The 20,789-nt window shown below is 34.8% G+C and overlaps 1 protein-coding gene across 3 annotated transcripts; it reads left to right on the forward strand.

Annotated features, from left to right (window-relative positions):
• Window positions 1–10,814: 10,814 nt before the first annotated feature.
• LOC111395581 (interactor of constitutive active ROPs 4) lies at window positions 10,815–13,850 on the forward strand. Of its 3 annotated transcripts, none has more exons than XM_023021623.1 (3): window positions 10,815–11,017; window positions 12,272–12,364; window positions 12,451–13,850. In XM_023021623.1, the coding sequence occupies exons 2-3, from the start codon at window positions 12,351–12,353 to the stop codon at window positions 13,676–13,678; spliced, it is 1,242 nt and encodes a 413-aa protein (XP_022877391.1). In that variant the 5' UTR covers window positions 10,815–11,017; window positions 12,272–12,350; the 3' UTR covers window positions 13,679–13,850. The 3 variants fall into 3 exon arrangements, with proteins under 3 accessions (XP_022877391.1, XP_022877389.1, XP_022877392.1); XM_023021621.1 differs by having other exon boundaries at window positions 12,286–12,364; XM_023021624.1 differs by lacking the exon at window positions 10,815–11,017 and adding an exon at window positions 11,388–11,860 and having other exon boundaries at window positions 12,286–12,364.
• Window positions 13,851–20,789: the final 6,939 nt, after the last annotated feature.

A 20,789-nucleotide genomic window follows, 5' to 3' on the forward strand; every position in this document is an offset into this window, starting at 1 on the left:
AGGAGTAGTGAGCAGCACAGAACTTTAATCAATCAAATGGGATAGTAAGGGATTTTCCTTTGTTAAAAATCTACGGACAACATTCTAGAACTTCCAAACCAAAGGAATGCAACATGAGAAGGAACTTTTTACCTTACGCTTCAATAGAATGAATTCAGTAAGGATAGAATACACCCTATGGTCGATCGAAGGTCCTGTGCCACTTTCACTCCTATCAATCTGACCTTCAATTCATCTTTGTCCAACTAGCTCATAACAAATTCTTAGAATGTTGACACAACCGAATTCGTTGAGGAAAAGGAAACCTCAGGGACCAAGCATTCCTGCCTCAAAAGCGAAGATTGAAGAACCACCAGGTTGTCAAGGACACGTCTGAAAAAGAGGCGGGTTGCCTATAAGTTTACCATCCTACCTACTAATGGACTGTGAGGTGGTAGAGAACAGGAAACCGAACGAAACTATGTCTAGCAATGTGGCAAAGAGAAGGTAGGTATTATCAAAAAGATCATCTAGATATAGAGACTTCGTTAGATGAAGGGGAGTTAGCAAAAAAAATTAAATTTTCTCCCTCCAATATTTTATTTTCACACAGTTAATTATCTTTCTTTCTTTCTTTCCAATAATTCTTAATTTTCACAAACAACTTATTTTTCTATCTTTTCCTCTCGATTTTATTTTTTTTATTTTAGATTTTATAACACACATGTAAGCGATCCTTTTGAGTTGTATATTGTACCCATATGAAATAAAATTTGAGTTTAATTGACAATTCAATAGGCATCAATGTCACGTAAACTAGATTTCTTTTAATCTAATGCCGTCTAGATAGAAATTCATGGAATGAATGGAAGATGATTTTCTATGTTTGAACTTTTACGACAATAATCTCTACCTTGCTCAAAACAAGCCAAAAACATTGTCATTCTTTTACAATTTTTGATCAAATTATTTGAGAAAAAACTAGTAACTTAAAACATTTCCGATTCTCGAAATAGAGAATCAACATACTTTACCATAAAAGTATAACTACTTAGAGTTTAAAAAATTCAAAGAATTTAAATTTACTAATGTTGAACAAATAAGCTGAAAAATTATGGTGCAACCATTTTGCTTGACTTGCTTAGGAGTTCATCGACATTAATTCCAAGGAAAATGCTATTTGTACCCCGGGCCCCTCCCCTCACATTGGGGGTGAGGCCCGCGCACAATAAATGCGTGGGACCCGTCCTCATGTGAGGGGTGTGTAAACGTCTGGGTACATGTAGCAATGCCCTAATTCCAATGTACATCTTACATTAATGGCAGGTCAATGGCCTTGTGCAAATGTGTGGAATTGCTAGTAGTACCCATAGTCTATCATGGCAAGTAATGTTTGCTATAAAAATATACACATCTTATTCAAGTAACACCACCTTCTCTCATGAAGAGAGGGAAACTATTTGTGCCCCCAGGGCACATCTCCAAGTAGTAAAAGGGGAGGGTGAAGAAATCCAGTTTTACTTGAGGCTGCCGCGTCAAGGGTTCGAATCCTGAAATATGAATTTGACTTTTAGGTAAGTGCAAGTGTACAAGCAGCCTTCCACCCTGTACCCTTGGAGACATAACCTGCGATTTACCTCCCCCAAGATGCTCCAGGGTAGGGGCGGTGGGGGACCCTTAAGATTGAGGTTCAACCTTTGAGAGGGATACTATTTGTACCTGATTTTGAGCAATTAATTGAGGTTGTTCCACTAATTGGAAAGTTTTTGTTGATGTGAACCGGACGTCTACAGTTCCAATAGATTACTCTCATTTTCTTGAAGTAACTCTTCTTCCAATTTTAAGTATTGAGTTTTCGAATGAACCCATACATTAAATAGGTTTGATGTGCTCATAGAATGACGAAAGATACCAGACGAGTCTTAACATTTTATCCTCTTCATCAATTTCAATTCCAATAGCCTTCAATCAAGAAATGATCATATTGAGAACACTAAGAAGATTCAAGATTTTTTCATTTAAGTCAACGAATGAAACTATTCGTTCAAAATACAAACTATTTGAAACACCCTTCGTTATATTAACAATAAAGAAAACACCGGATAATTTCAATGCGAATTTGTTGTGATAATAGGGGATAAAATAATATGATAGAATATTAAGTAATTGATGACAAACTCAAGGTTAAAATAATTTGCAGAGGAATGGAGAATTCACTAAAATATGGAGAAAGAATTACAATGATTTTGTGTTTTGATTTGTTTAAGTTATAGATAAAAAGGAATATTCAAAACGCGAACAAGCCTAGGGCAGAGGTATATGTCGCGTGAGCGCTAGGTGAGTATAATTGCACCAAAAAGTCATCCCTGGTTTATATTTTGATCTCTTAAGGTTCAAAACCAAATCCAACATCCAATTTGGGTTTCCAAAATAAATTTCAACTAGAATTTGTCGAATAGATTTCGAATAAGATTCCAAAAGCATTTCAACGAATAAAATTCTTTTTAATGTCAACCTTAACTAGAATTCCCAATCATCTTCAAAAATAGAATCAAAAATAGAATTCGGGCTTCTAATTCTGAAAAAAAATAAAAAATTGGCCTATAAAGCTTAGATATGCTAGAAAGTTCGACTCATGTGATACAATATCAAGTTCAAATTTTATACGTTACCAAGTTTACGTTCTAGATTTCACTTTAACCAATTTGACCTTACGTGCGGAATTAATCTAACTAAAACAACAAGTCACTTTAATTAATTGTCTAGGTGATTAATCATACAAGCCAATTAACCCATGTTGGAATGCCGCAGTTTGTATATTATGCAAAGCAGTAAATAACAAATAATATGATGACGGAGAAACCCCAACGTGTGTAAAACCCTGGGACCAAGCCAGATACCTCCACTATATCAATTCAGCAAGTACAAGTTATACCAAACACCGTATCCAATTAGACCCCCTGTTCCAATCTCACGATCTACTGCTGTAGATACTTCTAGCCTCTTGCTAAACTTCCTGATCTACCTCATGCAGCCAAATCTGCTGTCCACTACAACCTCTTGGTCCTTAGTTGATTGTATCACCAAGTGGAACACCAAGAATCGTCCGTTCTTGTGCTTGTAATTGCGCCTCAATCCACCTCTTTCAATCCTCCAATAAGGGAGTCCCTTCCTCAATAAATTAGGGAAGTAAGATGTTTTGGGTTATGTAGATTCGATACTTTTTCCCTAAAACAATGGTTGTCGGATCATAAGATTGATGTAGATGAAATCTCCAATTAATTGCACATTGGATCTCTTCAAAAATGTTATGAATATCTTTTGCAATAAAAGAATAATTTAGCAACCTCTTCAATTTCGTCCTAGGGTTTGAGTATTTATATTTGAAGGTGTCTAGGTGGTATGGGTCGAGTAAAACACTTCAAAAATATGAAATAGGGTTTTTACTGCATAGGAGTGTCACTCGAGCGAGAGCCAGCAAGAATTGAGCAAGAGGTATTCTGTTTTTTTTTCACTCGAGCGAAATGCCAGCGAGAAGCGAGCGACAGTGAGCAATTTTTAGTATTTTTATCATAACTTTCTCTTTCAATGTCCGATTGAGGTGATTCAAGTTGCGTTGGAAAGATAGCTCAAAGGGGTACAATTATTATAGAAATAGACTTATCCAAATTCCAACGTTTTCTATGTGAAAAATGCGTTGTAGGTTATGACTGAAAACCCGAAACATAATTTGTGCGGCTTTTTGATATCCTTTAGACTTCCAATTGCATTCCGATGATCTTGTGTGATCTTCTTGGACATCTTGGACTCCTTCAACGACTCGAACACTAATTTATCTCATCTATACAAATTGCACCCTAAGTCTCTGACTTTTACACCAATGTTCAATTAAGTCTCTGACTTTTACATTTATACAATTTAGCTCGTTTTGTTCACAGAATCGCCAATTACACTTTTTGACCTAAAAAATTCTAACAAATTCCACTTTGACACGAATTCTACTGAAATGAGAAACTTCAAAGATTCTTCACCCGAAGACAAACTCCACTTCAAGGAATGAACTTCAACTCTCCAACCGAAAAAATACAAACGAAATTTCCCAACAAAATTTTCAACTTGTAAATATTCTCCATCTCTACAAAACTCAAATAGGTTTAAACTAAAAAATCTGAGTAATCAAAATTTCAAGAACACTCTTGGACACCAAAGTTACTCGATTTATGAGTAACAAAATCAAACGTGATTAAAAATAACTATCCAAGGCTGAAACAAGCCCTGTAACAAAATCACAAGAAATGATACAACTGAACGATCTTTGTTAGAATCATCATCTTCAACCACTAAATTAAATACAAAATGGAACTGCGAGTAATGGTGGCAAAACTGAATTATCCATAACTTTTGAAATTGACTTAAAGGTATTCATCAAAGTAGACCCCAAACAAACTTCGATAGTACTGGACCAAACTCATAATCCACCCAAGTCCTTAAACTATGTTGATTGATCAAAGATTTTGTAGAACCTTGCAAGATATATAATTGGGACTTCGCTATTAGTATATCCGGGGTTGACACTCTGGATGACACTCCCCTCACTAGAGAGGGGGCCCCACCTCTTGTGAGGGGCTTGTGAGGGGAGTATCATCCGGGGTGTCAACCTCGGATGTACAAATAGCTTTATTGTATATAATTGGGACTATTTCTATCCCTACAACACAATGTGAGCATCTCTACAAACCTTCAGAACTCTACCTTCACCAATGAATTTGTATCCTTTTAAGTTAAGAGTACTTAGAAAATAAGAATTTTCTTTGAATTAGGAACATGCCGCACTGCATTAAGTCTTTTGACACTTCCATCAAACAACTTGATTTTGACACTTCTTATAGAAGCTATTGAACGAGGTTTATTATTATAGATCACGGTAACACCTTTGAAAACTTCTTCATACGTTGTAAACGGATCCTGATCGGGACACATATGAAAATTGAAAGCCGTATAAAAAACTCAATCCTGTTTAGTTTTGAAAACACCGTCAAAAATCACCAAAAGATCTTCATCATTGTGAAACATTTCTCCAACACTAGCTTTACCTGAAATATTTAATTGCTTTCCCTTTTGATTAGCTACAACCAAAATTTCTTTATTCTGTAACTTATAGTAATTCTTAACCATGTGCACCTTTCTCTTACAATAATTGCAAATTTTAATTGTGAAGTTTGACCTTAATTTGTCTCTTCCAAAACCATCATCAACAATAAAGCCTTCTCCATGAGCCTTAGTTCAAACGAGACGCTTTATCTTCTCCTCTAAATAAAGCGTATCATAAACATCTTCAATGGTAGAGTATCATGACTATATAGGATCATGTCTCCAAACAACATATGTGAAATGGGTAATGAACACAACAAAATCAACCCAAATATTTATCATCATATTTAACTTCTAATGTTCCAAGATTGGCGACGCTTTCATTAAACATAGCTAGGTTATCTTCAAAAAATGTATCTTCAGCCATACGATGAGAGTAAAAAAAAATGCTTCAAGTGAAATTAGCCAGCAAGACTCTTCGTCATACACAATTGCTCCAATCTTAACCATAAAACAGCGGTGCACTTCTCCTTCAAAACGTCCTTAAGAATGTAATTTGAAAATATGATGAATTTGTAATAGGGCCTTCTATTCCCTACGTCAATTCTTCTTCAAATTTCAAGCTGTGGGCATTTTGTCAAATTCTAACAAAGCATTGTCCAAATTCATCTGAGGAAGCATTACTCGCATCTTTACTTATTGCAACAAAAATCTCGTGCAGTGATTCAAAAGTGGAATCTCATACTTTATCGTTGTCATCCCAAAAAATAATAATAATAATAATAAATTCTCCACATGAATTAAGTCTTAGCTTTGATACCAGTTTACTATAAACAATAAACAAAATAGTGAATAATTCCTATATCAATTTGTTGTGATAATAGGCAAGAAAATAATATGACACAATATGAAGTAATTAATCACATACTCAAGAATAAAATAATTTGCAAAGGAATGGAGGTTTCACTAGTAAATGGAGAAAGAATTACAATGATTTTGTGTTTTGAATTGTCAACTTAATTCTAAAATACAATGAAGAGTTTTATATCCCTAAAAGTAGAGTTATAAATGGAAATGAATGTTCAAAATGTATCAAGCGCAAAAATGAGTTTAGGTCGGATGAATATGGCGCTTGAGCGACATGGAGCTAGCTTGACTACTTTGGACCCTTGGTTGAAGCTTCAACGCCAAGCAAGCATAATTGCACCAAAAAGTCCACCCTAGTCCATCTCTTGATCTCTTTGAATCAAACACAAATTTCATCTCCCAATTAGGCTTTCAAATAAAATTTCAACTAGAATTTATCAAATAGACTTCGAATAGGATTCCAAAAGCATTTCAATAGATATAATTCTTCTTAATGTCGACCTTGATTAGAATTTCCAATCACCTTCAAAATGAAATTCAGATCACACCACCCTAATTCTAACACCTTTTGTCTGATACAGCTCTTCAAGTTTTTTCCAAAGTTTCATGAATATTTGCAAGAACTTTTTTTGCTAGACAAAGATATCATACTTGCAGCTCTTTAATTCAAAATTTCCTAATCCATGTTGCTCAATTGGATTTTTCAGCTTCTTTTGTTAGAACTAGGGGCTAGTTTGCTTTTAAAGCCTTGTGTAGTTTACGTCGAATCCAAATATCCTTGACTTGTACTTGCCACTAGCCAAAATTTATTCTTCCATCAAATTTCTTCACGTTATATTTGACACAGCTTGTCATATCTTATTTATTACTCCAACACTCCTAAAGTCTAAACGTTTTGATACAACTTTTTGGGAATTGACGCCAATCCACAATTAGCGGCAAGATCCTTGTTCACATAAAAATTGAGAATTCAGAAAAACATAAAATAATGCAAAAATATATGGACTATATAATCAAGAGACATTTCACTATATGAAAAAATGTTACAATTTAAGAGAAGTTCTCACTTATCAGAACCCCAACTATCAAAAGAAAAATAACCTAATACCACGCCTAACGATTTTCTGCCAATTGTTTCCTTCTCCAATTCAATTAGAACATGGCAGGATCATCGAAAATGTGTCTATAATAATAATAGTTACAACTTCTCCTCCTACTTGTAATTAAAATTTTTATTAAATTAGAGCCTTTAAGACAAGAATTATGTTATTTACAGTTATTCACTATTGCGGTCGCCATATATGACATACATGTGGTGATTAGTGATTTAATATATAAGGCAAGAAAAATTTACCATATTAACACATCAAATTACCAATATCCATATAAGATGTCACATAGGGCAACTACGAATAACATTACTTTTGAGGTAATAATTTCAACAATATTAGAATATTCGATAGTATTATATACGAAAAGAAATAGGGTACAAGTAACTAAACGTGGTAACGATAGCTTCACATGAATTAGTACTAGCAATAATAGAAGGTAACAGTACAATATGCATATCAATATGTGGATAAAAAAGATTGATAGAAGCCAGTATTAGTTTTTATTTTGTACTTAATTTTTCTTTCCATCTATATAATTTTTAAAAAAAACAATTTATTGGATGTCACTCCATTAATAGTTTGTTCATATTTCATGAATAATTTAGAGGTTAGTGAAATTAAAAGTTATGGGGCATATTAAAAATTTGCAACCATAATGGAAAGCGAAATAACTTGCCATCGTTCATGCAAAGTGAAGTGAATGCGATCGATGATAGGCTGTCGCAATATATTGCAATTCATGCAAAGTGAAGTGAATGCGATCGATGATAGGCTGTCCCAATATATTGCAATGTTATATCATAATCGATGTTTGGGTTGGAGAATTGGACCCCAACTAATTTCTTATCATAGATCTTGATTTGCTTTTACCATTTCAAATGTAAAATAACCAAATATGTTTTGGATATTCAAAGATTTTATAGGCGAGATGAAATCATATTTTTAGTAGATTTGGATAAAAATTGATGAATATATATAATTTAAAAATTGATAAAAATTGTGAGTGCTGTGAAAAGTGTGATTAAAAATAAGTTCAAAGGAAAAAGAGTTATAAAAAATAGGGTCAAACAGGGACTAAACTAGCATGTTTTGCAAGCTTTTAATATAAACGAAAGATAATCTAAAGTAATTTTTTACGCTTTTAAAGAAAAAATATTTAATTAAAATTAGTTTTTTGTCTTAATATTAAAATAAGTAACTTCTGCATAAATTTATTTCTATGTAAACATATGAACGACCCCAATCGCGTTATTGGTTGTCAAGAGTAGAAAAATCAAAATCTATGTTATTACAATATCCGTTGTCACTATAAATAATTCAGTGGTATGAAATTAATGCTTTTTTTTTTTCCCTCTTTTATGGAATTCAATTTACTTATAAACTTTTGAGACTAAAAATTTAAATTAAACCATCAATAGTTCGACAAAAATAGATAGAATCTTGAACAAAATTTACCTTATTAAATCATTATCTCAACATTTTCTCTTCAGATTGTACGAATGTTTTTAGCAGTGAAAAACATTGATTTAATTATACTTTTTTCGAAGAGTTTGCAGTGCTTACTTTTTTTTTTGAAGAGTTTGCAGTGCTTTCTCATTATGTTGTAAAACAACATCGGTTTGTAAGATGAAGTGCTTGTGTGAAAATAAGTGTGAAGAAAAATAATTTTCAAATCATCGCTTTCAAGCAAGGACGAAAGCTAAAATGAGAAGTTGCGAGCATGTTATATTCAATAACTAGAATTGAGATTTGATTTTATAATGAAGATAAATAAATACTAAATGGAAGACCAATATTTGAGTCCATTAATGTGAAAGGCACAAGTGACAAAAGTAAGAGATAGGGTATTGAAAGTGGTTGGGTACTTGGGTTTACATTTAAGCTTCACATGCAATGTCTAGTAAATTATATTTGAACCCATCTACTTTTTTTTGGAATCATTTGCATTTTCAAGAAATTACTTCCATCACCCGCCCTTATTTAACAAGTTTATAAATGATTTAAATAGGAATAGTAAGAGAAATATCAGTGAATTTTATGAAATATATGAATAATAATAAATAGTAAGATATGTGATCGAATCTATAAACAAATTTATAAATTGTATCGAAACTAAAAGTCTGCAAACTTGTATTTTAATGATAATGAGTGTTTAATCACTCATATATTTAACCCCTTTTGCTTAATTTTATTATAATTATATGGACAATATCAAATTATTTATAGGTAAGTGTTTGCTGGTTAAATGTGTAGATCAATGATTGATTGTACATAATGCAATTATTATTTGATAAGTAACGTGTAGAATCCCTTAATGGGTCCAAAAATCTTAATTGATTTAGACTACAAATCCTGAGCCAAGCCCCGTTTGGTATCTTTTTTTTTTCAAAATATATTTTTCTCTCTCTTCTGTTCAACCACACATTTTTTATTAAAATAATATTATATATAAATCAAAAACTTTTCTTTATTTTTCAACCACACATTTCCATCAATTTACTATTTAAAAATTCTTTTTTACATAAAAATGACTACCAAACACCCATAAATCTAGACAATATATTTGCTTTCACTACATCAATCTTAGAATTTTGAATTAAATAATCATAAATTTTTAACTTCTTTTAATGAGCTTGTCAAATTTATTGAACTAAACAAAACACTAAAAATGTCTCCTAGCTAAATTAACCTATGGAGTTGAACTTTTCATTGACTTAATCGAAATCAATGTAACATGCAAAATGATGAATTATTACAACCTTCAATGTGATTTTGACCATTAGACGACAAGCAAAACCTAGCATGTTGTGGAGGACAATTATAAAATAGTGGATGGCCCCTCCAACTTATAATAGTTATATCAAAGCCTTAAAAGTTTGTAGAAAATGATTATTACACTCTTGAATGAAGCTATTTTTCAAAAATAAGTTATACTCCCTCCATTTTATTTATATAGGCTTGCTTTGTTTTTTACACAGATTAAAAAATTGTATTTAATGTAATTAAAAAAGAAAATTTTGTCAAAAACTTTTCTAATTTACCTTTATCTATATTTGTACAATTTCAAAATTAAGTGGGAGAAATTGAATATAATTAGGTAAATTAAATAAAGGTATATTAGTAAATGAACAAAACAAAACATTCTCAATAAACAAACAAGACTATATAATTGAGACAAAAAAATAAAGAAAGACAACCTATATAAATGGGATGGTGGAATATCAAGAATAAGTTATATCAAAGTTCCTTGAACTTTATGGAGCAAAATGGACTAGTTAAATGATTTTACAAAAATCTTTCCTTCAACAAACACAAAACGATCCTCAAACACCAGAGTAGACACTCTCTCCCTCTTATTTACTATGGTCCCGTTTGAGTCGTAATTTAAAAAAAAAAAATTTAAACAGTGATTTGATATTATTTCAATACACATTCTTCAATAAATTAAATAATATTATACGAAAATTTAATTTTTTTTTCAATTTTTAACCACACATTCTCTATCAATTCATTATTTCAAAATACGTTATTTCAAAATAACGTGGCTCAAATAAGACAATCTAAAGTAAATTGAAAGGTCAAATGCAAGAGAGAGTTGAAATATAAGAAAAAATTAAAAAGAAAAGACAAGACAAGAGTAAACAAAAGAAAGATACTGTCGTCCAAGTTGGCTTTCCAAGATTCACATGTCCACTTACAAAAACTTTCTCAAAATTACTTTCTTGTCCTCTTCTTCCAACTTCATATTATTCTCTATCTTCCAAATTCAAAATTTCAAATACCATTTCACTGCCTAGTCTCGTGTCCCAAGAAGATCAGTCAATATATATGTACACACGCGTGCATTTACAATTGCCATTCAACGGCTTCAAAGCCAAAGCCTTTTTGTTTCATTTTTACGCTCTTGATATGAACATTCTCTCATTCAAATCTTGCAGCAGATTTTGACAGAAGAGAGCACTTTCAAGGTAAGATTTTTCACTGTATTCTTTTTTCTGATGCAAAAGGAAAATTTTTGAAACTTGAAACCAAATCTTACTATTTCTAGATTTTCAGATGCATCTTGCAAATCATTTTGGTCTGCTTTTTGATAATGTTTTATTTACTTTTCTTTACTCAAGACTTGGATTAATGGTTAAATCCATTGTTTCTATCAGTTTATCTTTAGTTCAATGCACATTCTTCAATTGGACTAATGTTTTTGTGTATATATATATATATATATATTTTTTTTTAAAGTTTTAGTGAATGACTCGTAAATTCTTAATTAATTATTTAGCTCTCGATTAGTGGAACAAGAGCAGGTTAATGTTTGTGAAAAGTAGATCTGTAAATTTTAAATCTCGCAGATTTACCCATGTGTGCACGCCTTTTCATAATATTGATTGGTGCTGCAATAATAAGTGGACTGAAAATTTACTTTTACTTTTTCTTTTTCTCAAGAAAACATGTCTTCTCATTTTCTTACAGTTATTTCTCTCTCAAAAGATGGAACACTAGACATTATTTGGCTTAGGAATTGGCACGATTGTCTGCACTATATGCTTTGTTTACTGGGATCAATGAAACTGAAAAATTACAAAATATTGGCAATTTAGAAGTGAAATTTTACATTTTTGGCGAAGATTTATTCACTTATGATAGGGAAAACGAGAAGCTTGAAATTGTCAGTTTTAAAGACTGAGATTTGTGTTGAGTCATGTTGTTAGCTTTTGTGCTAGTTTGTACCATATAAGTTTTAGCAAAAATGTGTAGAAGCCTCTCTCAAATATATTTACTGGAACGAAATCGTGATATTTTGAAAATTTATGGTGAGTCTAAAATCAACTGAACTTCAAAATTTAATGTGTTATTAACAATTTTGATGCAGTGTTGCTGTTAAATTAATCATGTACATGCTCTTTTCCCTGTTATATTGTAGGTGTAATTTAAGACATTAAGAGGGGACTTAATGATATTGTACTTTAGGTCGAAAAAGAACACATTTGATAGAAGAATTTCATTTACTTGTATAGTTTTCTTTATAGATTGTTTGACAGATGATGATAAATTCAAATCAAAGGCTAAAATGCATGCCACCTTAGCATCTGTCAACAAATGTGTAAAGAAATTTATGTATAAGTAGCTTAATTGTTTCTCCAAATGTGATAGGATAAGCTGATCTGCTTATATCTTTTATATGATATTCTATTTTTACCTATGTTATCTGATATTTCTTTAAGTTTATGTTTTGCAGATTGAAGATTGAGTAACTTTGATCTTTCATCAGTGTTTCGATTAGGTTTTCTGTAAATCGACCAAATGCCAAGATCAAGGTAGCCTTATTGCCTGGGACTGCTTTCTTGTTCAATAGTGCATGTTATTTTATTTGTTTTTGATCAAATCATATTTCTTGGATCAGAGGAACAGAAATGCAGCAAAGGCAATCTCCCCGGGCAGTACCACTTCATTTGAGGACATCGAGCTCTGATTCTGATCCACCACATCATCGTTCAGCCGATAGGAGCACAAGATTGACAGATGGTCAATCCCCAAGAGGTGCTCATTCTGATCCGATGAAACAAAAGAAACTTGGAACCCGCATTGCAGATTTGGAATCTCAGCTTGGCCAAGCACAGGACGAGCTTAAAAGCCTAAAAGACCAATTAGCCTCGGCTGAGGCTGCGAAGAAATCCGCTCAAGAACAACTCGAAAAGAAATCAAAGAGACAGAAAATGGTCCCCGAGCCAGTGGAAATCCAAGAAAAACACTCCACCCCAGCTCAAGAACAACTCGAGAAGAAATCTAAGAAACAGCAAATGGTCCCTGAGCCTGTTGAAGTCCGAGAAAAACACTCTACACCAACTGAAAATATAGCATCAAACAAAAAGGAAGGCGTTGTTGCTGTTGTAGTATCTGAGGAAAACCAGCAGGAAACTGATGTCTTTGAAGTTCCTGTCGAGAAAGTAACTGTTGAATCTAAGACTGAACTGAGCCTACCTTCTGATCAAGATGAACTCAAACCGAAAGCTGTCAGCTTATCAATTGAATCAGCAACCATGACAAAGCCAGAAAAGCCATCATTTGATGAAGTGGCCTTGAAGAACGATGAGATAAGTACATTAAAGTCTAAACTAGAGGAGAGGGAAAAAGAACTAGAAGTGTTTCGCCAAGAAAATGAAGGTTTAAAAATCGAGATAAAAGAGAAGTTGTTGGAACTTTCCTCGGCTCAATCCAAGGGAGAGGAAATGACTTTCAGGTTAAATCAAGCCGAACAAGAGCTGGAAAAGAGCAAAACCAATGTTCTTCAGTTAAATGAGAAGCTAGAAACTACCGAAAGAGTGAAACTTGAATTAGAAGCTGAAATGAAGAAGCTTCATATTCACACCGAGCAATGGCGAAAAGCAGCTGATGCTGCAGCATCAGTTTTAGCTGGTGGTGTGGAAATGAATGGCAAAAGGCTCTCCGAGAGGTGTGGATCAATGGACAAACACTATGGTAATGTGTTTGAAACTGTTGGCGGATATGCCGGTTATATGGGTTCACCTGGGCTACTTGATGACACAGACGATGTTTTTGGGAGCGGAAAGAGGAAAGGTTCTGGCATTAGAATGTTTGGAGATCTGTGGAAAAAGAAGGGCAATAAATAGAAATCTTAAACCTGTTGTTCATGTGATGTTTTGGCTAGGGAAAAAGATGGTTGCTTACCATTTAGTATTTGTTTGTAATTGTTGTAGTACTTTAATTATCTCGACTTCATTAGTATTTGATGCTGAGAACTCGAAGCCATTCAGAATATCATGTACTTGTTAATTGTCTCAATTCTGTAGTCTTAGAACAACACAAACCTCTACCAATACCACCTGTAATAACTTGAACCCAAAATCACCAGAACACAGAGGAATTAAAAATGAATCATTGACATCAGTAATCGATTATTTAGGGCTCAGAATACATTGTACCTGTTTGTACAATCTGAAAACTCCACAAACCTTAACCACAAAGGATCGAACGTAGGCAGCTACTTCTATGAACCCAAAGACTACTGTTCGAGAAATTATTTATTCCGATTTAAAATCCACCGCAAGTTTACGGTTCGTTAACAAATAATAAAATGGACTATGAGTTTAAGTATCGATCCCATGAGGATTGAATTAGTTCAAATTAATCTAGTACGACCTTAACCGAAACACGACAACCAAATTGAGGTTTTGTACTTTAACTAACAAAATGTAACCGTTGATGCAAATATGAATGAAGAATTGTACTAAGTGCAAAATAATTTGGATGCAATTTAACTAGAATTTTTATGAAATTAATAGATGTACTAGCACACTAGGATCACGAATCCCCAAGCAATACCCGTTCAATTGTCAATTATACAAATTTGACACACAATTTCGCAAAAGATGAATCGATATTCCTATTTTAATTTAGCAATCTCTCTCGAGCAATGCAAAACCTATCCCAATATATGATTCGACTATATTTCTATGACGAATACTAACATACTGACATGCATTATAAATTCACGAATATCCAATGATTCACACGAGGCATAGAGGTATATTTCTATCCCCTAGCGGACCCTATGATGATTTATACTATGTCGAACCTATTTTCCTTCTTTCAAATGCATAAAATAGGCCATCACAATCATATAATTACGTACACAATAATCATATGAAAATAAAAACGTAATAAATCAATCAAATCCGGAACTTGTGTTCAAATACGTCAAAAATCCAGAACAACAATTAAACGAAGCATTACAAGGTTCATCGATCTCCTAACAATGATAAATCTAGCCTAACATGCGAAAAAGAACAAAACATAAAAATATTTGAAGAAACTACATCACCCGAATCAATTTTCAATCCGATCTTCACTTGGCGCGATGTTATTCTCTTGTTCTATCCTTCGTTTCTCATTCAAAATCTCCCAAAAATATGTAAAAATGACGTCCCCTACGTTCTGATCGAATTTTTGTATTTATAGGACCCTAAAAATATTGTTTCCATAACAGTTTCGGAAGAAAAATAAAACTAATTTTTTCCTCGATAATTACTCTATGAGACCGCATAGAGCAACTCTATGCGGTCGCATAGAGTTAAATTTTGAAACATCTTTGTTTTCGGTAAGCTACTATGCGACCGCATAAAAGATAGTACTATGCGGTCGCATAGTACTATCTACTATGGCAGATGTGCGTTTTGATCCTCTCACTTGCATCCTTCACTTTTTGGCATCTTTTCTTCATTCTTTTCATTCAGTTATCCCAAGGTATCATCAATTGACAATTAGCTTAATCAATTTCTTGATTTGCATCTTGGTCCCTAAACTTTCACTTTACGTCATTTTAGTCCTTTTTCGCATCTTTTCTCCTGAATTTTACCATGTTCATCGTTGTTCCCTACAATTCACAAATGTAAAAGATTAAGCCACAATTCAATCATTTTGTTCGTTATTAAGTCATGTTTGTGACCTAAATAAGTGTGCAAAAACACACTTATCAAACCCTCCCAAACTTGAACTATTGTTTGTCCTCAAACAAGATAGTGACTTAATTATGAACAACATGACTTAATACCCTGTTGTGGCTCAGGATTGGACTGAGTATTTAAAAATTTATCTGTGCAAATATGACATCAAACTTTACCTGTTTAATGCAAATTGATGTGCGTGTGTGAATTCATGCCAACATATCATGTTGATGATGAATTTGAGTCCTGACCCCAAGTGGTCAAATCTATCCTTACTCTCTCGAGAGATGTACAACCCCCCAAACTTATTATTTTCACTCAATTATCCCAGGGTTGTGTTTTAAGAGTCGGAATTTATATAGTTGTAGTCCTCACCCTCTCATAGTTTGGATTAGCATTACCATCACAAGTCTACATTTCAAAAAGTGAAGGCTCTCCTAGATTTGACTGCTTTGACACTCAAGATCAAACTAGATTACTTGTCTCGCCTAATGTCTAAGGGCTTTTCGTCATATTTTGTCTCTCTTTTGTTTTTCTCACCTTTCTTTAATTTCTGATTGATTGTCATCTTCTCATTTGCTTTCTATATAACCCATATAACGAGCTTTAGGCCGGTAACTCCTAAACCAGTTGGCCTTAGGGCACCCGGTTTTAAACCCTTGCAGGCTTATTCACTCGAGTTATAAAGGCTCGATAAGATGACTTTTTATTAACTCATTTCCCTCTTGTTTTCTATATGACCCATGTAACGAGCTTTGGGCCGGTGACTCCCAAACCAGTTGGCTTTAGGGCACCAGATTGTGAAACATCCTTACAGGCTTACTTGCTCAAATCATAAATGCATGAAAAGAAGTGTTTTATTCTCACATATTAAAATTGTGCCCTTTGTCATTTTTTTAGACATTTAGTTTCCAAAATCAACCCCCAATTTAAGATTTTCACCTACTCTTCATCCCACTAGTCTAGGCAATCCACACAATAAATTTTATGTACGGAGCCCCCGCTCATCTCAATGCTTTCTTATAATAGCTCAACTATCACTAAACTGTCTTAAGGTAGTTCATGGGCTAATTCAATAGAGGGTTATCATTCTTTTCATATACTATGCCCAAAATTCAGTCATTCTCCTAATATGTCAAGCATGAATAGCATGCATAGAAAAAGTCAAGTGTTGCATCAACAAGTATAAGGTAGTCTAATTAGCACCAGATCCAAAAATTTTGCAGTTTAAACTAGTCCAATAATATCATCATAGCTAACAAGGTTATCAAGCCCACACAATCATGCATGAAGAAAATAACTGAATAAAATGCAAAATTAATTTTTTTTAACACGCATCATGCACACATTATGCAGTAATGGAAAGCAGTGGAAAATAGATAATGATGAACACAGATAGAGACTTAAAATTATGTCACTCCCCCCCAAACTTAATTAATACATTGTCCTCAATGTAAGATTAACAAAAGATTAAAGACATAATTTGAATGACAAAATGAAAATGAAAAATCAAAATGGGGAAAGCAGTACTTCCCTGATCAAAACGGTGGCTGGGATGGAAAGTTGGGCCCGGTATCATCATCGCCAGGAGGGGAGGAAAGGCGAGACAAGATCTCTCTCAACATGGTAAACTGTTGGGTCTGCTCCTTCTGAATGGCCTGAACCCTCGTCTCCAAACTCGCTAGACAGTCCCAAGACTCGTTTACCCGACACTGTATACCGTCCAACCGGCCAACGTACATGCCCAGACGCCCGTCAAAGGTACTCATCTGTCGACGTATTGCTATGGATTCACTGCTGGCAGTGGACGTGAAGTTTCATGCAGATGCCATATCTGTCTGCACCTGCTGGATGGTGGTAGTCAGTGCCCCAAAGGATTGCTGAAGCTGCTGCATGTCTCAGCCGTGTCCAATCATAGTAGCAAATATCTGCGGCAATAACTGGGTGTCCACATCAGCCGGTGGTGGTGGAGCCTGTGGCATTTCAAAGTCCTCAGCTACTAGACACTCTGCAGCTTGTTACTGTCGCCGGCGCTCGTTTTTCAATTTCTGTTGATGTTTAATCCTGGCACGGTCCTGGGCCTCGAGTGTGAGGCGTTTGATAAATGGACTTGGTTTCTCCGGTGCCTCCCCTAGCTGAACTTTTATGTCGACAGCTCTACAAATTCCACTTATCAGGCTCGAGAATATCAGTGATGTGTGCCTGTCATCCCATGCGCCTATAACGTGTATCTGATTGTAAATGTAAGTGGTCAAGTCAATCTTGTTCCCCCGAACTAAGTGGTAGATGAAACACGCCTTTTGATCTGTGAATGTCGTCCTACGGGAGATTGTTTTGATGTTGTGACAGATGAACAACCATAGGATGACTATAGACGAAGTGAGGTCAATCTGATACCAATCAGCAGTAGGAAGCGGCCAAGTATTTTCCCATCCCAATAGAACTTCTGCAACTTCAACCCAGTTGAAATCATGCGGGACTGGGACTACATTTGTCCAGGTGAGCTAATAGTAATCATGTATTACCTCGGGTGAAAACATGATACATTTGCCCCAAACCCAAGTCTGATGCAGATGGTCGATCCCGATGTGTCTATTTCAGTATTAAAATTTGCATAGAATTTCCGCACCAAATTTTCATAAATGGGGTGTGTTCTTTCAATCACCTTCTCCCACCCGCAGTTGTGGACTAGATAAACCAATTCAAAACCTGAAAAATCATCCAACTTAACTGGTCTCTCGGGGATGAGCACCCATTCCCGGACAACATTTGCATAGCGAGCTACTTGGTCGGAAGAAAGAAAATGTCAGACTCCCCCTTCGGGTTCCCTAGTCCGGGCTGTGCCAGATGTGGAACTAACTTTCTCCTTTCCTTTTGATGTACGCTTTAGGGGCATCCTGCAAAGGTAAAGAAATAATAGTAAGTAAACTGCAGTTTTTTTAAAAAAACGATAGGGGAAATGAGATAAGCGAGACAAATAGTTCACAAATTCCCCAAACTTACTTCAACATACATATAGAACACCTTGGTGTGCACTTATCAAAATATGACAAAGAGGGTATTGTAAAGAGAATGCCAAGGTGAAAAATTGAAAATTTAGGCCAAAATAAGCACATTTGAAAAAATTAGATCCATGATCGAGTGCGCATGTTCGGCCCTGGACATCGTCGAAGAATATCCAAATTTTCTCGGGCAAGCTCTAGGAATATGAGAGTATTCAACGAGATCTACCACATATTCAAATTTCAAAGCAAATGGACGTCGTTTGGTATGCCAAGTAATGGTGGAAAGTGGAGGACGTAGGGTGCCGTGACATGCCGTGACCTAACCATGTGCCTACGTGTTGCAAAATGGATGTGATGTGATACGTGGCCTTTCAAATGATTGTGCATGTTGTAACATGCAAAGGTCAAGAAGACATGCTCAAGAACGTCTAAGGAAAGCAAAATAACAAGTTACACACAACCGGAGCTCCAAACAACAAAAATGAATCAAGTGACTCGTGATTAAGTGCGCATGTTCGCCCCTGGACATCATCGAGAAAACTTGAATTTTTCCAAGCAACCTCCAGGTATATGAAAGTATGTAGTGTGGAGTAGCACATATTCAAATTTCACGCACATTGGATGTCGTACGAGTACTTAAAGTAAGGGACGAAGTGGGTGCAGTGAAGTGACGTGAGCCTGACGCGTGTGCCTAAATGTGTGTGGTTGGTAAGTGAATGTTTCAAGCTCAATTTCTATGGCATTTGATCACCACGTATATGGGAATGCGTATATTCAAATTGTCTAAGGCGAAATTGAGCAAAATGTACTAGAAATTTCACGTAGGCAATTCATTGAACATGTAGCATGCATGCTCCATAAACCCTATAAAATACCAATTTGATAATGTCCTTCCTATTCACAACACAATCCAAATGAAAAATATACAAAACCATCGACTACCTATTGCCCAAACTCCACAAACAAGCTCAAAATATGCTTGGTTCGTTATGAAACAAATTTAAAGAAAGTTATAGAGAGAAAGGAAAGAGAGATTACCTTGAAGTCTCAATGTAAGTGAGGAGGAATGAAGTAGCACGCCAATGGGAGGAGAGTGACCGTGTACTGTCCGTGAGAGGCGTGTGTGAAGGTGGTTGTGCGATGGCTAAGGGAATAGGGAAAATTGGGGGAGGTAAATGGCCCGGTCATGGTTTAAAACCATGACCGAGCTCTACTATGTAGCTGCATAGTACAATGCTATGCGATCGCATAGTATTGGATTTTGCCCCCTTTTAACTTTCGGTAAGTGTCTATGCGATTACATAGACAAAAAAATTTTTTATCTAGAAATACGTGAACCCTACTCCCAAACACCCAAAATCATTTCAAACTTACTGACCATGTATGTAATGCCTAGAAAAGTGGGTGCAGTGAAGTGACGTGAGCCTGACGCGTGTGCCTAAATGTGTGTGGTTGGTAAGTGAATGTTTCAAGCTCAATTTCTATGGCATTTGATCACCACGTATATGGGAATGCGTATATTCAAATTGTCTAAGGCGAAATTGAGCAAAATGTACTAGAAATTTCACGTAGGCAATTCATTGAACATGTAGCATGCATGCTCCATAAACCCTATAAAATACCAATTTGATAATGTCCTTCCTATTCACAACACAATCCAAATGAAAAATATACAAAACCATCGACTACCTATTGCCCAAACTCCACAAACAAGCTCAAAATATGCTTGGTTCGTTATGAAACAAATTTAAAGAAAGTTATAGAGAGAAAGGAAAGAGAGATTACCTTGAAGTCTCAATGTAAGTGAGGAGGAATGAAGTAGCACGCCAATGGGAGGAGAGTGACCGTGTACTGTCCGTGAGAGGCGTGTGTGAAGGTGGTTGTGCGATGGCTAAGGGAATAGGGAAAATTGGGGGAGGTAAATGGCCCGGTCATGGTTTAAAACCATGACCGAGCTCTACTATGTAGCCGCATAGTACAATGCTATGCGATCGCATAGTATTGGATTTTGCCCCCTTTTAACTTTCGGTAAGTGTCTATGCGATTACATAGACAAAAAAATTTTTTATCTAGAAATACGTGAACCCTACTCCCAAACACCCAAAATCATTTCAAACTTACTGACCATGTATGTAATGCCTAGAAAAATTATGGGAATGATAATCTGATCCTTAGAACTTGCATGTATGAACGATGACCTAGAGAAATACAAATGCGAAAATAAAAATAATTCTATAAGTAATGTGAAAAGTAAGCTAATAGAAGGATACAGT

The sequence above is a fragment of the Olea europaea genome, chromosome 6, assembly GCF_002742605.1.
Source record: "Olea europaea var. sylvestris chromosome 6, O_europaea_v1, whole genome shotgun sequence".
Classification (NCBI taxonomy): Eukaryota; Viridiplantae; Streptophyta; class Magnoliopsida; order Lamiales; family Oleaceae; genus Olea; species Olea europaea.